This window comes from Larimichthys crocea, chromosome VI, assembly GCF_000972845.2.
Source record: "Larimichthys crocea isolate SSNF chromosome VI, L_crocea_2.0, whole genome shotgun sequence".
NCBI lineage: Eukaryota > Metazoa > Chordata > Actinopteri > Sciaenidae > Larimichthys > Larimichthys crocea.
In genome coordinates, this window is record NC_040016.1 from 21,535,335 (window position 1) to 21,547,745 (window position 12,411).

At 43.1% G+C, this 12,411-nt stretch overlaps 1 protein-coding gene across 1 annotated transcript in view; it reads right to left on the reverse strand.

Moving 5' to 3' along the window:
• Positions 1 to 11,885, reverse strand: part of LOC104936092 (sodium- and chloride-dependent taurine transporter) — a 31,725-nt gene extending 19,840 nt beyond the window's left edge. The window contains exons 1-3 of the mRNA XM_027279362.1: positions 11,654 to 11,885; positions 3,686 to 3,915; positions 3,449 to 3,583 (exon numbers count right to left, since the gene is read on the reverse strand). Of these exons, the coding sequence (XP_027135163.1) occupies positions 3,449 to 3,583; positions 3,686 to 3,914 (364 nt within the window). The 5' untranslated portion in view covers position 3,915; positions 11,654 to 11,885. The remainder of the gene's footprint in view (positions 1 to 3,448; positions 3,584 to 3,685; positions 3,916 to 11,653) is intronic.
• Positions 11,886 to 12,411: the final 526 nt, after the last annotated feature.

The following is a 12,411-nucleotide window of genomic DNA, read 5'->3' on the forward strand; positions in this document are numbered from 1 at the left end:
CTTATAGTTTTGGCGTAACACACAAAGATGCGCCACCAACACCCATCCACAGCCTCATAGACTGCCATGTTAAAAAGGCGGGAACATTTCTGGAGGAAAGCAGAAGTAACGCTTCTTTGAATCGCTCTAAAGGTCACATTTCTTCACTTTATCAACACAAAATAACTATGTAGACGTTCAGGAAGGGCTCAGGATGCTCCCAGTGATTTCGGTTCAATGACTGGAAATACGGTTTGGCCAGAAATCCTTCCTGTTCGAGGGGTGGTCTCAGCATTTTCTCTCTCTCTCTGTCAGCATTTCCAACTGACATTCTAACAGGTGCAGTAACTGCTCTGCTGATTAGGGCCGGCAGGCAGAAGCCCAGCGGCGGCCATTTTAGCAGTTATTGGCACTTAATTTGAACTCGTCTGTCTAAAATGACAGAGACAGCAGAGCAGCTAGCGCGTTAGCTGTAAAGACATGCTAATTGCTAACATTAGCGGCCAATGAGTGCTAGCCACTAAGAATTAAATACATGTTAATTGTAACATACTAAGACCCCCGGCAACAGCCCACTCGTCACTCTCAAAAGTTCTGCAGGAAATTTCTCGTTATAAATAAATAGCTTCTGAGTTTGATGTAATGATTGACCTGTTCGTTCCAGTTTGGGTCAGTATTGAAGGATTATAATCCAGTCCCACATTTACATTACTCCAACTGCCTGAATATAGTAGTTACATTGTAATTCAGGGCCCGACTTCTTCACAACACCAGATGTTTTTTTAAGACTAGACGAATGGGAGAAATGATAAAAACAGAACTGGTCAAAAAAAAAAAAAAAAAAAACCCACAAGCAAATGGCAAAACTGCAATGTGCTTTGAGCGAGAGAGTAGCAATCATTCTATAATCCACTTCATCAGGTTTTTAATACCGAGCCGCAGCTCTCCATGCACCATCTCATCCAAATTTAGCGTTCTTCTTTCACTTTTCCATGTGGAACTCTTTCTGATGAATGTCTGTTTCTGTTTTGGTAGAACGTGTCAAGAGCTGGGATTTTGGCAGTTGCCAAGCGACGTGACTCTAATAATAGTCTACCTATTGCTTCGAGTATTTTCAATGCATTTCATCAGTCATTCAATACGTGCTTCTTGGGTGCCAAGAATGTTCTGACGTTATTTCCGTAGAAACAGTTGTTATGTGTGGGGTGTCGAGTGTCGTCAATAATCTTCAAATTTGTTCCCGGCTTTAGTTGAGCTAATCACACGTTGCCAGATGATTAGACTGAATTTCTGTTGTTGTGTTTGCCACTTTCAGCTTGGGTCGAGGTTATTTTGCCGTAAGCAACGGATGTACAGTATGTGTCCTGTTTACGTCATTTTCAGTTTGCACAGCAGTTGCAGCTAATAGGAGCGCTTAACTTTTCAATGTCAGACAAAGAGAGAGTCATTTCTATAGGTTGGACAACCTGCACGCTTTCCCACTTTCCTCCATTTGTCTCTTTGGACCGGCTCTGACTGACTCGGTTGTTTTCATTGAAGATGAGACCATTTTCAAGCTCTGAAAAATCTGAGACCTGGGCAGCAATTTGGATGTCTGGAACTGGAGACTGTCTGGAGACTAATCACATGTCTCGATTCGCTCTCTCTTTTGTATTTTCTCATTTCATGTTTGATCAAAAGGTTTCAATAATGGAAATAAGGTAGATCTTTCTTTTCCCCTCTCTCATCTTGCCTCAATTGCTTTTATTTTTCATTCTCTCCACCCAATTTCATCCATGCTGTCTCTCCTTTTCCAGTCCTCCATTACTGCCTCCTCCTTTCTGTCTCACTCTCCCCTCTGTGTTGTCTTCCCTTCCTCCTATCATCACCATCTTTTTCTCTTCCATTCACATATTGGCCTTCATTTTTTCCCTTGCCCCTTTTCTCTCGTCTTTATCATTTCATCTCTCGGCTCCTCAGATCTCGCTGCTCTGCTTCTTTTCTCCACCCTCCCTCCACCCTCTCCATCTCTCTGATGTGTTGCCGCGCTGTTACCGTAGCAACGTGTGATTTGGGACACTCTGTACGCCGTCTCGGCTTGTGTGTGTGTGTGTGTGTGTGTGTGTGTGTGTGTGTGTGTGTGTGTGCATGTGAGACGGCGGGAAGAGGATAATGTGTCTAAAAAAAAAAAAGCAGGAACGTGTTTATGTGAAAGCGAGAGTGGCAGCATGAGTAAATAATTCAATGAAGATAACGAAAGAATAAAATTGATGAACTAGATTCAGGAACGTGATGTCGTGATCGACGGCAAAAAAATAACACTCGCAGAAGAATAGGCGTCGATGAATGAGGAGGAGGGGTGAAACGAACGGATAAGGGAACGCTTAGGAGGGAAGAGAGGAGAGAAAAGGAAGGAAATATGATTGAATAAGGAAGGAAAGAAGAGCGTGGATGGCCAAAACAAGACAATGTCTCGTCATCTGAACATCTGAAGTAAAAATCAGGGAAGACGTTGAAGGACTCCGAATGTGCTTTCTCAGAAGAGGGAAGGTTTTCACGGGGGAAGAGGTGAGAGCTCGAGAAGGTTAAAGCAGAATAGAGGCCTCAGTGTGTTGGTGTACCAGCGCAGGCCTGGTTGCCTGGTAACAGTTGCAGGGTAAAGTCTGATTGGAGGAGTGTGGTGTGACTCAGCCTTATGTTGCACAGCCATTCCTCTGTGAAAAGCATCAGACTTCTGGAAAAATCTAAAGCCAGTAACTTGAACAGGAAAAACAGCTGGTGACACTGTCAGAGTCAGAGTCAGTGGACGGAGCTGACCACGACAACGTTTGCTGTATTGGCAGCGAAGTGCGTACTGTAAACAATAAAGCATGATTGTAATATTTACTGTATATAATGTGAATGTAACATCATGTATATCATGTGACTTCACCAAGGCATGGCTCAGGAGGTAGAGCTTTATATTAATCGGGATGGTTCCTTGATGATTGAAGTGTCCTTGAGCGAGACACTGAACACGTTGTATGAATGTCTTTGAGTAGTAGTCTAAAAACTTAAGGACTGAAACAGCTTTCTTTCTTTCTTTCTTGGGGAAGGTTTTGCCTGCCTCAAAGAGCAAAACACGTCTTCGTATAACCTCTACACCATTTGATTTTGGTCTTTTGGGGAACAGATTGTTGTTGTACCCCTTATCTTTACTGTCTTATACCATGTGAGTTCCAGCTGGATCTTAATGTGTTTAGGTTGTTGTTTTCCCTTGTGAATGTTAACCTCAGGTTCAGAATTAGACTCTGTAACGCTGAGAGTCGTTTCCAGACCCCCATGAGACAAGACACACCTGGGATACTGTTAACGAGGGTATATACATCCACCAACCACTCCAACATCCAAACCTGTTATTCCCCCCCCTGCTATAGTCGACCATTTGTGTTGTGACTGATGTTTTAACCAACATATCGGGTCATCTATTCAAGGGGAAGGGGCTACATACCAGTAAAGATGGGGCAGAGCTTCTCCCAGCAGGTGATGCCACCCTCAGAGGTGAACTGACCCAAGGCGACCTCCAGGAAGAAGACTGGCAGACCTCCGCCAAACAGGAAGATGAAGTAGGGGATGAGAAATGCACCTGAGTGGAAGGAAGGAAGGGTCAATAGTTAAAACAATAGTCAAGGTAAAAACATAAAAAAACAGCATGTTAATAAATGGTTGTGATATTTTCATGCCTTACCTCCACCATTCTTATAGCAGAGGTACGGGAAACGCCAGACGTTCCCTAAACCAACAAAGCCGCCAGCCACAGACAGAACAAAGTCCAGCTTGCTGGCCCACTTCTCCCGCTGGGGGTGTTTGCCCTCTGCCTCATCTTCAGGCCGGGTGCCAGGGCTCTTGCCAGGAGATGGCTTCAGAGTGTCCTTATGAAAATCCTTCAGGCACTGAAGTTTCTCTTTTTGAGCCATTCTGTAGAAACAAAAGAAAGAATTGGCTGAAATTAATCCACTGACAGCATCCTTTACCATTAAGCAACCACTTAATAGTGTCTGGCTACCTGGCAAAGTGGCTGGTAGACCAACTCAGGAGCCACAACCCAAGTGTTTGCAGCATTGAGATGTTGGTAGTAGTTTCTCAGTCTTTGTTACCCAACTGAAATGAACTAGGCTTTAACGTGCGCTCTAAAGAGGAGAGTTCAAACTAGGTGCTCTTCCAAGTGGTAATAAATGCTCTTTGGATTTTTAAACAATGTCTTGCTTGAGTGTGGCGTCTCATTTTATACCCTGTTCAACTGCAAGCCATCAGTACAATGGAGGCACTAAATGGAAACTGACCGAGATAAAATAAGCTTCCCAAAATTATGTAAACTGTTTGTGCATCACAAGATCATTACCTAACCACAAATACACTCCTTGAGTCACTGGTCATTTCATTGGTGTGGATGTAGGCTGCAGTGATATTCTTTCGTTTTGTTTTATGATATTACAAATCTGACAATGTTGCTATCGTCAAGGCCAACACAAACTTTTAAAAAATACAAAACCACGAGCAGTGATTTATGTTCAACTCACTTCTCTCTATGGATGTAATTACACCTAATGTGTCTTTTTTTTTTGTTTCCTTCCCCCTGCCGCATTAGAAAAGCTTTGTGGATTTTTTTTTTTTTGTACTTGGCTCATTTAAATGTTTGTACTTCTCCATCTGGTTATTTTGTTCCAGCTCTGATCAAATGGAGACTCTGTGATCTGGCCAAATGAACTAAACTAAAGAAGGGACACAGAACAGTGATACTGAATACCAGTCGAAATTTGGCACCAGACTAGGGTTGGGTTCCGATAGTCCGTTCCATTTTGGATGTGGTTCAGAGTCCTTGGTGTCAAAGGTAAAAAAACGGTTTAGCAACAGGGCAAAACACACTAATGTCTACACTCATGCACAAACCCTTAATTCTGTGCCATAATGTAAACCAGGGTTTAAGTCAGTCAGTTTTGTATCTGCATATTTGTGCAAAATTATAATAGAGATGAAACAGAAGCACTTCCTCCTCTGCCCTTCCGTGCTTTTAAATGCGACTTTGTGATTGGTCTGATGTCTCAGCAGTCTGATCGGGGCCACAGTGACACAACCAAAGCTGTAAATTTCCACCTGACATTGGCCATGAGACACAGCGAGAGAGAGAGCGAGAGAGAGCGAGAGAGACTTAGCAGTCAGCAGATGTCTGTCACTGTGGAAAAAATGTCATGTCTTTATCTCTTTCCATCTGTCAGGCTGCTGTGCCTTCAGTTTCTCTTTGTCGCTCATTTATTCATTCTCTGTCTCTGTCTTTGTACGAGATGTTCACACAGGTCGGGGGGTCAAGGACAGGACTACGTTTACCCAGCATGATATGAAGATGACACGATTCTTCCAGTGAGGAAATATTTACCGTTGAAATTGCTAATCTAGATCAGCATAAAGATGAAAGTCGGAAATAGAAAAGGGGAGAAAAAAAATGTGACATTTATGGATTCAACTGCTCGACATTTTCCTTTGTGTTTGCTCTCAAACTACTTTTTCTAGTGTGTGTGTGTGTGTGTGTGTGTGTATATATATATATATATTTCTCTAGCACATCTAAGATCCCTCCGACAAGTTAATGATTTCAAACACACACACATTATCTTCATGACTAACTTCCTCGGCAGTTAATTAATAACGCTAAGAGGAAACTGAAAGTACCAGCTTTGAATGTGTGTGTGTGTGTGTGTGTGTGTGTGTGTGTGTGTGTGTGTGTTTCCTGCTCGGACAGACAATGGACTCCATTATGTCTGCAACAAACTGTTAACTGCAATAGATAGTAATGGCCACCACTGATATTCATATTACTTCCAGTATGGAAGTGGATTGAGACATATGTTCTTCTGCTCTTTGCCCACAGAGAACAGAATAACAAAGACTTTGTTTACAGGGGAAGGATTTGAATCTATCACATGATGTAAATACATTATTATTGGTGCTAGGTCATTGCTATGCTGACCATAATGATGACACATGTATTTAATCTAATGTCTTGTTTAAACAAGACACTGGCTGCTACTGTATGCATGCTTTTTAAGGACAGCATGCTTCTCTTAGTGCTAACAAGAAGACCTTGAGTCGCCCAGTTATCTGTTGACGAGTCAGTGCATAAGCACTTGAACATCTATGACCCATGGTCATGTCCTAAAAAATAAGATCATAGACACAGCTGGCTGACAACAGCTGCTCCTTTGCCTTGAAAGGAGTCAGCTGAGGTTGCTCCAGCGTCTGATTTGGATGCCTCCCGGACACTTCCTTGACACCTTAAGAGCCCTCCCGGGAAGAGCTGGAGGATGTGCCTGAGGAGGAGGACACATGCCCAGACACATGCTGCCATGGCTAATCAGCCAAAGAAAAGAGAGAGTGCCACCTAGAGAAGCTCCATAAATTACAGGACGTCGCCATGCGGTTTTTAAAGATTGATTACAAGACGAGAGGTTTGCAGACTCACGTTTCAAGTAAAGAGAGCCGCCTTCGGTAAGTTATGAAGGCGCTGAAAGTTGGAGTTACTGTCCAGATTCTCAGATGACAGCACTGATATATCAGCAGGAGATGTTGTTGTTGCCTATAAAGCAACCTCTAGAGAGCGATACTGGCCGTGGGAACCACAATGAACTGTGGGACGATTTAAGGCTCAGGCCAAAATCTCTGTGTAAAACATAGAGACTCATTGTCTGGTGTTTTGTGTGTGTGTGTGTGTGTGTGTGTGTGTGTGTGATAGCTGGACCCAGAGTCATGTAGTGACTTCAGAACCTAGCCAGCACTACATACACACTCACTAACCACTTACATAACACACTCTCCTATTTTAAGACCATGTACATTTCCACTGGGCTGACCGCCTATTAAATCCCCTCCTCTCTTCTCTCCTCCCTCCTCCATCCTCCTCTGCTCCACATTTCTTTCACTCCCTCTCCTCCCAATTTTTTTTCACTCCCAATCTCCTCCTTCACCTTTCTTTTCTGTCCTTTCCCCCAGTTTCTGTCGTTCCACCTCAGCATCTTACTTCTCCTCTTTGATCGCTTCCCAGTTCTCCTGAAATTTCCTCCATGCGTCTCGAACCCCCCCCATGTTCTCTCCTCCTCCTTCTTGTCCCTCCCTTTCCAACTAATTTACTGTCCCTCTTCTCCTGTCCTCCTCCAACTCTTTCCTCTGGTGTTTTCAACCTTTCTGTCCATCTCTTACGTCCTCCTTCTCCTATCCTAACTCTCATTGTCCATCTCTTACGTCCTCCTTCTCCTATCCTAACTCTCATTTTATACTCATCATGCTGCCTCGTACCTCCTTGTCCCTCTTACTGTAAGAAGTTATTCTGCGTATGACTGTGTGAGAGAAAAGAAAGAAACAAGGGGAATGAAACAAGAGAAAGCACTGAGAAAAGTTACCTGAGAAAAAGAGAGGAACATGAGGGGGAGTCAAAAGAAAAAGAAAAAGACAGGGGTGTCGAGATACGGTGACAAAAATAACTGACATACAGATAAAAAGCAAGTGAGCAAGATTAAAGGCAGCGCTGAACAGAGACGAAACATTAAATGTGACAAAGAATATCAGGAATGGGTGTTAATCTGACGGAGATACAAAGAGTGCAACAGAGATACCGGGAAATATTTAGAAGTTAGATAAGACTTTGTTTTTTATTTAACTAGAGTCAACAGTCATTATTGATTTTGGGGTTTTTTTTTGGTAGGTTTCTGTTCTTCATTCATGTACCGGTTACAGCAGTTCAGTAAGCTTCAGCATACACACCGTCTGTGCCAGAGATTATTGTGCATATCACAGTCGGTATCAGTATCACAGTTCTAAACTTTCCAAAAAACCTTGGGTTATGTTGGTGGTTCAGAGGAGGTTTGTCCTGACAGAGGTCGCTGCTCTTATCCCGAGTGAGTCAGTTTAGCACTAAGCCAGGGCTTATCATGAATTATGTGCTTCCTGCAAGAAAATGCCAGCTTTTATCATTTTAACCCTGCGTTCACCAGCCTGCGAGCCAGACGAATCTGCAAGCTCATGGTTTATTTGCTCTCGCAGATGCGTCTGGTTCTTCTTGTTCAGGCAGATTTCCAGCCGACTTGGCCCGAGTCGGACCGTTTATCTAATATGGGGTGTGTTACATATGATGAGGCATGTTCACGAACAACAAAGACTTCCTCTGATGTGCAACGTTGTGTTCAATCTGCTATCCCATCAGTATTACATTCTCTAACCGCACTCAAACAATGAGAAAGGTATGTTTAAATAGACACCATGCTGTGTAGTTCACCGTCAGATTGACTGACAGTAACAATAACAGTTACATCCGTCCACGCGTGTTCAGCACTATTGTAAAAAAACAGCTTTGTTACTTTGGCGTCATCTAGGGGCAGCATGGGGAATGATGTGCTGCCAAAAACTGCACTTCCTCAAATGGCCACATGAGGCTGGCTCTAGAACGAGTCAATCTCAATGAGACTCCATGTTAAAATGTCCAACGTCACAGCAGGAATAAACAGTTTTGGATTAGCCAGGAGCCGGCAGAGGCACAACGACCTGAGGGTACTACTACTGACGGATATTACGTCCATGTTTTATACTGTCTATGACAATTTGCGACTACTCGTCATAGGATTTTCTCATTTTGGAAAGATGCTATGACCAAACAACAGTCGTACACATTGTAACTTCTGCAGAAGATTGAGGGGACAGAAGGGATGACGTGCTGCAAAGGGGCAGGGGTTGGAATTGAATCTGGGCCACTGCGGTATAGACTCAGACTTGGTACATGTGGCCCATGCTACCAGGTGAGCTTCTGCGCAGTTCATTTCTGCAGCCGTCGTGGAACTGTTCTTCTGGTGATCCAAATTTCAATGCAGTTTGTCCAACAAATCCAGCATCCATTGGTAAACGGGACTGCAGTTTGTCCAACAAATCCAGCATCCATTGGTAAACGGGACCCCCACGTTGGCCAGAAGGGGGCGCTGTCATTCACCTTCAATCAGAGTGATTGGTTTCCATCATCCAGGCAATGCCTGAAGACTTGGCAAACAACCGCCATTCCTTTTAATAACATTAAGTCTGACAGTCCCTCGAGGGTTGGCGGTAGATCAACATCTTTACTGCTCTCACCTTCAACTGTAAATTAAATCCTGCTGCTGATGACAGTTATTAGCTATGAGTACAATGCAATTATACAGAGCCAACACAGAATAATGAGCCTTAGGACACTGAAGGTGTTATGTACTAATGTGAGTGTATGTGGATCAGTGGTTCAGACTGTTTAATATGTAGAGTAACGGTGAAGGTCTAGACAGAGATAAAGTCAAGGACACGGCGTCATAAAAGTTTGACAGCAGCTCCTGCAGCGTAACTGAGTGATGCTTTTATTCACGGAGCCGCTGTAGACTCTCTCTCAGGTTTCACTGCGAAGGCTGACTTCCCAGAGTCGTATCAGCAAACAAGTCTGCAGCTAATACAATAGATGCAAGTGTTTGTTTAACGGGAACAACCATTACTCAAAAACTACTAGGTACAAGTATGCCTTCACTGGCTACAGCGGTCCACGCTGCAAACATGCAAGTACACATTGTATGTTTCTTTGCTGTGGCACGCAGGAAGTGATGCATTACTTCAAGTGTTTCAAGTGAAGCTTATTTCATTATCAATTAAAGAACAGAGAACTTGGCATGAAGGGCCGTGCAGCAAGACAAAGCGTGGCACCAACCGAAAGCTACAACTCCATCCCAAAAGGAAATCTTGAGGATTACTACCTTAAATCTTGGATTATGGAACTTCAGAGTCCGTCAGGGTGTTTTCCTCAAGGTGCTTATGTGACAAGATTATTCACTGGTGCATCACACTCGATTTGATCAATTCCCAGAAACTCAGCTCAGATGTAAGTCAAGTCACAGCACGCATTCAAGCTAAGTCTTGGAGATCAGATGCTGACACACCAAACACAGGACACAAAGAGAGTGAGAGTATCACACACGCAAGACATTTATCAGCCATTTGTCATCCAGCTGCAAACGAACCGAGGTTCCTCTGCAACTACAACCACCTCCTACACTAATGCTCCTACAGTGTGTCACCATGTCTCAAACAGCCAACATGAACTTCTTCACTCTCAGTTTTTAGGGGGATTTTAGACACCAGCAAAGACCGAGCTCATATCAGTCGTACACTGCAACACCAAACATGGCCATCCTAAAAAGCAGTTTCAGGCTAAACATTACATGTTAAATGAAATTTTACCACAAAAACTACAAGTCATGTTTTGTCTTGTAGTTCAGATTTCGTTGTGTCAGCAGAGCCTCCTGAATCTTTTGAGCAATGCAAGTAAAAAAAAAAAAAAGTTAGACTCTGGGTAATTTTCCAGTGTTGTAACCAGGTATCACAATCCAACTCCCTTTTCTTCTTTTTGCAGCCATTACAAGATGCATGCCAACCACACACAGTGAGATCAAATCCACCACAAACAGAATGAAGAGCAGCCATGTGCAGAGAGAGATGCGCGTTAAAAGGACTGACGGTGACACATGTACGTGGATTCTGACGTTCGAGGTGTGATGCGTGTTGCAAACGCAGCATGCATATGCAAAAAATACATCCAGAGTATAAATAACCTTTTTTTTCTGTCAGTGCAAGCGGTTAAACACTGATGCTGTTCACCAAAATAAAAGCACATTAAAACACGAGATAAGCGGAACGACGCGAGACAGATAAAGAGGAAGAGAGAGAGAGAGAGAGAGAGAGAGAGAGAGAGAGAGAGACTCGTGGTTGTGAGCAGGGACGGACGATGTGCAACGTGCGACCTGACGAGCATCTCCGTTTCCTTCGCCACTCTGCGCGCCTCACTTCCCCTTTTCTGGTTCAGTTAAATAACGGAATTAAATTAAAATAAAATAAATAAAAAAAACACAAAAATAAACAAAAGACAAAATAAATTAGCACTGCTGTTCCCTTTGGTTTGGACAGACTTCACATTTAAAAACCAATGAATAAGAAAAAGAAAGAAAAAAGAACGAGACAAAGACTGTGCGTCTCTGTCTGCATCTGTATTTATGTTCATATATCTATATGTATATAGTGTAGCATGTGTAGTCCGTCTCTGCTGTGAAACTAAATATAAAAATACATTAGAAAAAGCTCCTGTAAAATAATGCATCTGCACGCATGTGATAAAAACACATGAAACTAAAATGTTTAAAACAAATTAAAAGACATTTAAACGCCTCACGAGCTCGTGTTGCGTTTAAAGAACTGTAAAGAAATACAAAATTCAGCGGAGAGCCTTGCTGAGCGCGCACACACACACAGAGAACAAGCCTTTATCCAGCTTCACATCGCAGCTTCCTCATCAAGCTTCACCAGGAAACACATCCCTGCACACACACACACACACACACCAATAAAATCATGAAAACACACACAAATCTAACAGAACACTGCTAATTGATTTCTCCCCAATCATACGTGCGCGTTCCCTCTTCTTAATTGCGCCTCATGTTTGCAGAGAAATAATAATAATAATAATAATAAAGGCTTCTCTCATTCAAACGCAGAAAAATCCAAAATCATAAATATGATTTTTTGTTTTAAATGAGGAAATGATTAAAGAGCACAGCAGTCACAGACTTTAAAGGTGTGCACTGAGGATGTTTTTTTTTTTTTCCGTTACCTGTTCTGTTGATGCAATTTTGTAGATTATTTTGTCCTTTTAATGTCCTTTGATTTGGGATCCCTTCTCCGTTTCGTCTTGTCCGTGTCCTCTTGTGTCCGTGAGAGCGACTGAGGGCTGGACGCGTCGGTAGCCTATATTGTAGCCTGCTTGTAAGCCTCCCGTTCTGACCTTTGTCTTTTTAAAACAGGGGGGACCGGAGGAGGCATGAGAGCTAGTGGAAAATCACCGGCCTGCCTACTCTCAGCAATAGGAGAGCAGGGTCCCCTTCAGGGTCCGTGGGAATATTTTAAGTGCGCCCCTAGATGAGCGGAGCGGCACCAAGTGACGCAAACGGTGGAAAATCGGCGCATCTTATCAAAGCCACTGGATAAAAAGCAAAATATATTTATATTTCTTGTTATATTTTTAAAAAGGTTTCACAAAAATTAAAGTAATAAGACGGAATATAAAGTTGCAGGAGGTGTTGATGCTTTGAAACAGATGTTCGCTGCCTCTACACATCAGCACACGCCAGGATAAAATATGAAATGCAATCATACCTGATGCACCTTATTTCCTCAACGCTCTGCCAGAAATGAGCTCTGTCCCCAGGCTCAATTTCATTCACAACCGCTCAGTGAGTCACACATCTCACCGTTTCCACAGTTTCCAAAATCACTGAGCAGCACCTGAACGCAGCATTCACCCCCCCACCCCCCACCCACCACATTTCACGAGTTTTGTTGCCGGGCACGCGCTCAGACTCTCATGCGCGC